At 47.3% G+C, this 9,752-nt stretch overlaps 1 protein-coding gene across 3 annotated transcripts in view; it reads right to left on the reverse strand.

Moving 5' to 3' along the window:
- Positions 1 to 6,885, reverse strand: part of ttll12 (tubulin tyrosine ligase-like family, member 12) — a 34,024-nt gene extending 27,139 nt beyond the window's left edge. Inside the window, exons 1-2 of one of the 3 annotated variants that reach the window (XM_049761371.2) lie at positions 6,678 to 6,885; positions 223 to 386 (exon numbers count right to left, since the gene is read on the reverse strand). In XM_049761371.2, the coding sequence (XP_049617328.1) occupies positions 223 to 386; positions 6,678 to 6,821 (308 nt within the window). In that variant the 5' untranslated portion in view covers positions 6,822 to 6,885. Of the gene's footprint in view, positions 1 to 200; positions 387 to 6,549 lie in introns of those variants that run through there. The other 2 variants (XM_049761372.2, XM_068649655.1) reach the window with 2 other exon arrangements.
- Positions 6,886 to 9,752: the final 2,867 nt, after the last annotated feature.

Here is a 9,752-nt window from a genome sequence, read left to right on the forward strand (position 1 = left end):
TGCGCCACCGAGCCGCTTTAATGATAATAATCATTAAAAAAAATCTGACACGGCTTTTGAATCGGGAGATAATGATCATTGAAAACCAAATGAAATAGGCCTGGACAAAAATGCTGATATGCTCTAAAAAAGACATTGTTTAATTTTCTAACCTTGAAACATAAATTATAATATGAAAAAAAATACAGAATAATACAGACCTTATCGACATGCCAGCCCTACCTTGTTGGCTCTGAAGCTTGCAGTCCACTTTTGCAAGAAACAACCACTTTGCTGCACATTACTGTTCCACGCTTGTCCTCCTCTATGTGCCCACCATTCTTGCTAACATCATCAGTATTGTCTTCAATTTGGATGATTCCAAACACCTCCCCAGCATCATAAATCTGTCAGGAACGCAATGGATGGTTTGACTGCAATCAATCACAGGATAATCACAATATAGTATGTAACGGGAGTGCAGGTCACATTTGGCCACGTTTAGTGACAAAAAAAAATAATTCATGCACAATTATTTTGACCCCTCCGCGAGTCGTCACCTTATCGTGGTGGAGGGGTTTGCGTGCCCCTATGATCCTAGGAGCCATGTTGTCGGGGGCTTCATGCCCCTGGTAGGGTCACCCATGGCAAACGGGTCCTAGGTGAGGGGCCAGACAAAGCACGGCTCACAAGCCCCTTATGATGAGTAATATAAATGGACTTAGTTTTCCCTCGCCCGGACGCGGGTCACCGGGGCCTCCCTCTGGAGCCAGGCCTGGAGGCGGGGCTCGAAGGCGAGCGTCTGGTGGCCGGGCCTTCGCCCATGGGGCCCGGCCGGGCATAGCCCGAAATGGAAACGTGGGTCCCCCTTCCCATGGGCTCACCACCTGTGGGAGGGGCCGAAGGGGTCGGGTGCAATGTGAGCTGGGTGGCAGCCAAAGGCGGGGACCTTGGCGGTCTGATCCCCGGCTGCAGAAGCTGGCTCTTGGGACATGGAATGTCACCTCTCTGGCTGGAAAGGAGCCCGAGCTGGTGTGCGAGGCAGAAAGATTCCGACTAGATATAGTCGGACTAGCCTCCACACACAGTTTGGGTTCCGGTACAAGCCCTCTCGAGAGGGGCTGGACTCTCTTCCACTCTGGAGTTGCCCACGGTGAGAGGCGTCGAGCAGGTGTGGGTATACTTATTGCCCCCCGGCTGGGCGCCTGCACATTGGGGTTCACCCCGGTGAACGAGAGGGTAGCCTCCCTCCGCCTTCGGGTGGGGGGACGGGTCCTGACTGTTGTTTGTGTCTATGCACCAAACAGCAGCTCAGAGTACCCACCCTTCTTGGGGTCCCTGGAGGAAGTGCTGGAGAGCGCTCCTTCTGGGGACTCTATCGTTCTACTGGGTGACTTCAATGCTCACGTGGGCAATGACAGTGAGACCTGGAAGGGCGTGATTGGGAGGAACGGCCCCCCTGATCTGAACCCGAGCGGTGTTCTATTGTTGGACTTCTGTGCTCGACACGGATTTTCAATAATGAACACCATGTTCAAACATAAGGGTGTCCATGTGTGCACTTGGCACCAGGACACCCTAGGCCGCAGTTCGATGATCGACTTTGTAGTCGTGTCATCGGATTTGCGGCCGCATGTTTTGGACACTCGGGTGAAGAGAGGGGCGGAGCTGTCAACTGATCACCACCTGGTGGTGGGTTGGCTCCGATGGTGGGGGAAGATGCCGGTCCGACCTGGCAGACCCAAACGCTCTGTGAGGGTCTGCTGGGAATGTCTGGCAGAATCTCCTGTCAGGAAGAGCTTCAACTCCCACCTCCGGCAGAGCTTTTCCCACGTCCCGGGGGAGGCGGGGGACATTGAGTCCGAGTGGACCATGTTCCGCGCCTCCATTGTTGAGGCGGCCGACCGGAGCTGTGGCCGTAAGGTCGTTGGTGCCTGTCGTGGCGGCAACCCCCGAACCCGCTGGTGGACACCGGCGGTAAGGGATGCCGTCAAGCTGAAGAAGGAGTCCTATCGGGCCGTTTTGGCCTGCGGGACTCCGGAGGCAGCTGACAGGTACCGGATGGCCAAGCGGAACGCGGCTTCGGCGGTTGCTGAGGCAAAAACCCGGGCGTGGGAGGAGTTCGGTGAGGCCATGGAGAATGACTTTCGGACGGCTTCGAGGAAATTCTGGTCCACCATCCGGCGTCTCAGGAGGGGGAAGCAGTGCAACGTCAACACTGTTTACAGTGGGGATGGCGTGCTGCTGACCTCGACTCGGGACGTCGTGAGTCGGTGGGGAGAATACTTCGAAGACCTCCTCAATTCCACCTACACGCCTTCCATTGAGGAAGCAGGGCCTAGAGACTCTGAGGCGGATTCTCCAATCTCTGGGGTCGAAGTCACTGAGGTAGTTAAAAAACTCCTCGGTGGCAAGGCCCCGGGGGTGGATGAGATCCGCCCAGAGTTCTTAAAGGCTCTGGATGTTGTGGGGCTGTCATGGCTGACACGCCTCTACAACGTTGGGTGGACATCGGGGACAGTGCCTCTGGATTGGCAGACTGGGGTGGTGGTTCCCCTCTTTAAGAAGGGGGACCGGAGGGTGTGTTCCAATTACAGGGGAATCACACTCCTCAGCCTCCCTGGTAAGGTCTATTCAGGGGTGCTGGAGAGGAGGGTCCGTCGGGAGGTCGAACCTCGGATTCAGGAGGAGCAGTGTGGCTTTCGTCCTGGATCCGATCGGCAGGATCCTCGAGGGTGCATGGGAGTTTGCCCAACCAGTCCACATGTGTTTTGTGGACTTGGAGAAGGCGTTCGACCGTGTCCCTCGGGAGGTTCTGTGGAGGGTGCTTCGGGAGTACGGGGTGCCGAGCCAACTGATAAGGGCGGTTCGGTCCCTGTATCACCGATGCCAGAGTCTGGTCCGCATTTCCGGCAGTAAGTCGGATTCGTTCCCAGTGAGGGTTGGACTCCGCCAAGGCTGCCCTTTGTCACCGATTCTGTTCATAATTTTTATGGACAGAATTTCTAGGCGCAGCCGAGGCGTTGAGGGGGTCCGGTTTGGGGACCTCAGCATCGCGTCTCTGCTTTTTGCAGATGACGTGGTGCTGTTGGCTTCTTCAGGCCGTGATCTCCAGCTCTCGCTGGAACGGTTCGCAGCCGAGTGTGAAGCGGTCGGGATGAGGGTCAGCACCTCCAAATCCGAGTCCATGGTCCTCGATCGGAAAAGGGTGGAATGCCCTCTCCGGATCGGGGATGAGATCCTGCCCCAAGTGGAGGAGTTCAAGTATCTTGGAGTCTTGTTCACGAGTGAGGGGAGGATGGAGCGTGAGATCGACAGGCGGATCGGTGCAGCGTCGGCAGTAATGCGGACCCTGTACCGGTCCGTTGTGGTGAAGAGAGAGCTGAGCCAAAAGGCAAAGCTCTCAATTTACCGGTCGATTTACGCTCCTACCCTCACCTATGGTCACGAGCTATGGGTCGTGACCGAAAGAACAGATCTCGGATACAAGCGGCCGAAATGAGTTTTCTCCGCAGGATGTCCGGGCTCTCCCTTAGAGATAGGGTGAGAAGCTCGGTCATCCGGGAGAGACTCGGAGTAGAGTCGCTACTCCTCCACGTTGAGAGGAGCCAGATGAGGTGGCTCGGGCATCTTATCAGGATGCCTCCTGGACGCCTCCCTGGGGAGGTGTTCCGGGCATGTCCCACCGGTAGGAGACCCCAGGGACGACCCAGGACGCGCTGGAGAGACTATGTCTCTCAGCTGGCCTGGGAACGCCTTGGGATCCCCCGGGATGAGCTGGATGAAGTGGCTGGGGAGAGGGAAGTCTGGGAGTCCCTCCTGAAGCTGTTGCCCCCGCGACCCGACCCCGGATAAGCGGAAGAAGATGGATGGATGGATGGACAATTATTTTGAAGTATTTTGGATGACAGACAAGAGACTGAACCAGAGTGAGGTGTTGCTCAGCACAGGGTGTCCACCGCCTACTGCCTGATGACGGCTGGGATAGGCTCCAGCACGCCCGCGACCCCCGTGGGGACTAAGCGGTTCAGAAAATGGATGGATATATATGGAATTTATATATATATATATACGTATATATACACATATATACACTACCGTTCAAAAGTTTGGGGTCACCCATACAATTTTGTGTTTTCCATGAAAAGTCACACTTATTCACCACCAAACGTTGTGAAATGAATAAAAAATAGAGTCAAGACATTGACAAGGTTAGGAATAATGATTTGTATTTGAAATACGATTTTTTTTACATCAAACTTTGCTTTCGTCAAAGAATCCTCCATTTGCAGCAATTACGGCATTGCAGACCTTTGGCATTCTAGCTGTTAATTTGTTGAGGTAATCTGGAGAAATTGCACCCCACACTTCCAGAAGCAGCTCCCACAAGTTGGATTGGTTGGATGGGCACTTCTTGCGTACCATACGGTCAAGCTGCTCCCACAACAGCTCAATGGGGTTCAGATCTGGTGACTGCGCTGGCCACTCCATTACCGATAGAATACCAGCTGCCTGCTTCTGCTCTAAATAGTTCTCGCACAATTTGGAGGTGTGTTTGGGGTCATTGTCCTGTTGTAGGATGAAATTGGCTCCAATCAAGCGCTGTCCACTGGGTATGGCATGGCGTTGCAAAATGGAGAGATAGCCTTCCTTATTCAGAATCCCTTTTACCCTGTACAAATCTCCCACCTTACCAGCACCAAAGCAATCCCAGACCATCACATTACCTCCTCCATGCTTAACAGATGGCGTCAGAGGCATTCTTCCAGCATCTTTTCATTTGTTCTGCGTCTCACAAAAGTTCTTCTTTGTGATCCAAACACCTCAAACTTGGATTCATCCGTCCACAACACTTTTTTCCAGTCTTCCTCTGTCCAATGTCTGTGTTCTTTTGCCCATCTTAATCTTTTTCTTTTGTTGGACAGTCACAGATATGGCTTTTTCTTTGCCACTCTGCCCTGAAGCCCAGAATCCCGCAGCCGCCTCTTCACTGTAGATGTTGACACTGGTGTTTTGCGGGTACTATTTAATGAAGATGCCAGTTGGGGACCTGTGAGGCATCTGTTTCTCAAACTAGAGACTCGAATGTACTTATCTTCTTGCTCAGTTGTGAAACGCGGCCACCCACTTCTTTTTCGACTCTGGTTAGAGCCTGTTTGTGCTGTCCTCTGAAGAGAGCAGTACACACCGTTGTAGGAAATCTTCAATTTCTTAGCAATTTCTCGAATGGAATAGCCTTCATTTCTAAGAACAAGAATAGACTGTCGAGTTTCAGATGAAAGTTCTCTTTTCCTGGCCATTTTGAGGGTTTAATTGACCCCACAAATGTGATGCTCCAGAAACTCAATCTGCTCACAGGAAGGTCAGTTTTGTAGCTTCTGTAATGAGCTAAACTGTTTTCAGATGTGTGAACATGATTGCACAAGGGTTTTCTAATCATCAATTACCCTTCTGAGCCAATGAGCAAACACATTGTACCATTAGAACACTGGAGTGATAGTTGCTGGAAATGGGCCTCTATACACCTATGTAGATATTGCACCAAAAACCAGACATTTGCAGCTAGAATAGTCATTTACCACATTAGCAATGTATAGAGTGTATTTCTTTAAAGTTAAGACTAGTTTAAAATTATCTTCATTGAAAAGTACAGTGCTTTTCCTTCAAAAATAAGGAAATTTCAATGTGACCCCAAACTTTTGAACGTTAGTGTGTGTGTGTGTGTGTGTGTGCGTGCGTGTGTGCGTGTGTGTGTGTGTGTGTATATATATATATATATATATGATTCCTGCAGGGTATCTGATTACTGCAGGGTGTAAGGTGCTGGCAGGTAAAGCATACATGGAGCGCCATAACCAAGTAGCTGGAATGGTGTACAGGAACAGAGTATGGACTGGAAGTCCCAAGATCCAAGTGGGAAACACCTCCAAAGGTGGTAGAGAATGACCAAGCCAAGATCCTCTGGGACTTCCAGACCCAGACAGACAGAATGGTAATGGCGAACCAACCGGACATTGTGGTGGTGGACAAAGAGCAGAGGAAAGCCGTTGTGGTTGACATAGCCATCCCAAATGATGGTAACATTAGGAAAAAGGAACATGAGAAACTTGAGAAATATCAAGGGCTCAGAGAAGAGCTGGAGAAGGCCTGGAGAGTGAAGACTTCAGTGGTACCAGTGGTCATTGGAGCACTAGGGGCAGTAACCCCCAAACTGGAGTGGCTGAAACAGATCCCAGGAAAAACATCTGACATCTCAGTCCAGAAAAGTGCAGTACTAGGAACAGCAAAGATACTGCGTAGAACCCTCAAGCTCCCAGGCCTCTGGTAGAGGACCCGAGCTTGAAGGAAAAAAGAGACCACCCACGGGGGGGTGAGGAAAAGTTTTTTTTTGTTTTTATATATATATATATATATATATATATATATATATATATATATATATATATATATATATATATATATATACACACACACACACACACACACACACACATATACACACAAACACACACACAACATACACAACAACTAACACAAATATTTCACAATTTGTTGATAGTGATGACCTACCTGTTCCTTTTATAAACTTTAAGCTGAAAGAGCCCCGAGTTTTGGTGCCGTGCGTGATTGATTGGTGACGTTTCTACATGCGGTGCGATCACGGTGCTTCACGATGGCGACAAAAACTTAACACTCACCTCGTTGGTGAGTTTATGGTGGAGGCTCTTCCAGTAGATTTCAGGTATTCCTGACCCTTGCAATGCTTGGTGGTACAAAATTACAAATGCCTTAAAAGCCTCATCTTCGTCCCTTTTTAAAGGTTCTTGGGTAAACGTTGACATTTTTACTTCTGTGTATTTTTTGCTCGCTTTACGAGAATCCGGAAGTAGATACTTTCACACATACATGTAGGTACACCACACCCCTTTTGAAAGGCGTGCATACGGCGACACTTAGCAAGAAGGGGCAATCTCAGTGAACAAATAATATGCGCATAATCCGTTACAGCCACTGGGATCGAAATAACGCCTCACTAGGGGAAAAACTATGTTTTATTTCCTCTTTGACATTGACACATCATTAAACCTCATGAAAATCGTTTGACAAATGAGCAAGTTAGAATCTATGTTTTATGTCTATGTTTGTGTGGGAAAGCCGCCCCTTCGAACATGGATGCCACGGAGGCAGGATGGTTATCCTGGTAGCTACATCGTACTGGCATATCTAGGATGCGTTAGGAAATACGAGGAAGCTGTTTTGCGTCAACCCATGTCGACATGCCTCGCTATTGTGCGGTCGGGTGAACGAAACGTAGTGGAAATGAGTTAACATTTTCTCAATTCTAAGACGAAACAGGTCGTTTCAAAAATACCAAAGGACCTTGTGGCTGCAAGCTATTCAACGAACGGAATGAACCGACGACATACTCACGAATGCTTGTGTTTGCGGTGCTCATTTAATATCAAGTCGTCAACAATTGTGGAATACAGTAATTCATTGTCTGCGATGATGGGATGGTTGGTAATGTTTGATTTTAGGCTAAATGTAAAAAACAAATATTTATTTTTTTGAATGCGCAAGTAGATACCCCATAGCATAATGGGAAACATGCTATGTTTGTAGCATTTGCGGGTACTTTAAAACCTATTTGCGAGTAGATTCGCTGTGCACGAATGTCTTCATTGCCTGAAATGACGAATCTACTCGGAAGTCATTAGCTGACGTTGCTACGGGTGACAAATGGGGATTGTAGGAGCGAGTCCAGGCCAGGCTAGTGTTTATAGACGTTCTCACAAGTATACGAAATTGCAAGCACAAAAATATTTGACTCACATTGGCAGTTCCACACTTCCGTAACTCCATGCTTCTATAGTATACATTTTATTTAGTCGCTGACGTAAGTTACAGTTGTTTCTTGTTTCGTTTTTTCCGTGACATTACTAAAATCAATAACAAAAAACCAAAACCAAATGCCAATGTGCTTTTTCTTTATATTAGGTCTGAATTTTCAGTCGTCCAGATAATTTTAATCTACGAAATCAAAATTGACTCTCACTGTCTTCTATTATTTTTTCTTTTTTTCCCCTAATAATATTATTTTTGCTTTTTTTTTGGGGGGGGGGATATGTACTGTAATTATGCCTTGAGTTTAATGTTTTGGATTGGAGTCCCTGTGGCTGAAAATGTATCAGTGTAAAAGAAAGCGATCCAGACTCACCTTTGCATTTTCAGCCGCTTAGTTATCGTCTTTGTTATTTTAAGTGGCAATTGTTTAATGAAGATGTAAAAAAATAAACGGATTGCGCTCTCTGTGGAGCTTTATGTAGATAACTGCTCCCGCTTAGCGGCGGAACTGGCAAATGGAAATTTTAACATTTTATTTTATATTTCAAATAATGTTTCCACTTGACTATTGGGAGGCGGGGATCATGTTCCTATGATGACATGCAAATTCGTTAAGCCTTCCTCAATTTATACTAATTTTCATAACCATAACCCACCCACAAATGACCCAAAACCTACAAAAAATCGCTCTGAGAACAAACAAACGTTTTTCCACGGGGTACGTGTTGAGGATTATTTACTCCCATTCGCGGTGTATTTTATTTTATTTTAAAGACTCAAAACCAGAAAAAAATCACAAAATCCCTCAAAATCTCAACATATTCTGAGACTAAGCAATTATACTATCCTCTAGTGGATAAAATAGGTATTTCGACTAATATTTTAAATTATAGGCGCGCCCACGGTCGTAACAATGTTTATTTATTTGATCTGTTAATTATTAATGTATTTATTGTATCTATTTAATTATTTATTAATAGTAAGCTACCCTTCATCTATTTTGTCTATATAAATGTATATTACTATATTGTCTATCTGTTTATTTATCTGTATATCTGTATTTATTGGCTAGCTCCTAAATTTCTATCTATCTGTCTGTCCGTCCATCCGCCCGCACGCCCGTCCTGCCGTCTGTCCCGCCGTCCCTCCAGCCGTCCGTCCCGCCCGTCCGTCCTGCCCGTCCGTCCGGTTTGATTTAAGTAATTTCTGGTTTATTTGGGGCCCTTCCAGTTAAATTGTGAAATGTGAACGGTTGGTGCGGGTCTTCGCTGTTTGTATTCACACCTGAAGCGAACCGAGACCACTTGGAAAAAGTGTTTCTCGGTCCGTTTCTTTAGTCCGCACCAAGATTCGTTTGCGTGTATTCACACCTATACATAAGGTCTGGACCAGCGTTCCAATCGAACCCTGGTCCGTTTAAAGCGGACCAAGCAGTCAGGTCTGAATATACCTTTATACTACTCTTGGCCACTCTCCTGCAAGGGGGCAACTCTGCCTAGCTTATGTTATAATGTGTGATTTTGCAGTCTTAAATGAGATCAACAATGTGTGTGTCATTGAGAAGGGAAAGCCCGCAAGATAACGGCATAGCTCAAGCTACCTAGCTAATCACATGTGCCAATGAGGCCTATTCTAACAAGTGCATATGGCTCTTTTAATTTCACTTGTGGTAACTCCTTATGTTTAATAAAGGTATTTTCCAAATGGATCAAGTCTGCTCTGGGAGTCTGTCATCTGCCATTGCCGTGTCCACACCTAAGCCACCAAAACCACTTGATGCCCTAAATGGGCAAACACAAATGGGCCTTCATGGGTTGCATATAATTTTTCCAGTGGGAACCCACACAAGGACCATTCAGATCCTCAGTTCAATCCCATATAGTCAAATACACATTGGGGCATTGTGTGGGTCATACATAAAATTGCCT

The sequence above is a fragment of the Syngnathus scovelli genome, chromosome 22 (assembly GCF_024217435.2).
Source record: "Syngnathus scovelli strain Florida chromosome 22, RoL_Ssco_1.2, whole genome shotgun sequence".
NCBI classification, from domain to species: domain Eukaryota; kingdom Metazoa; phylum Chordata; class Actinopteri; order Syngnathiformes; family Syngnathidae; genus Syngnathus; species Syngnathus scovelli.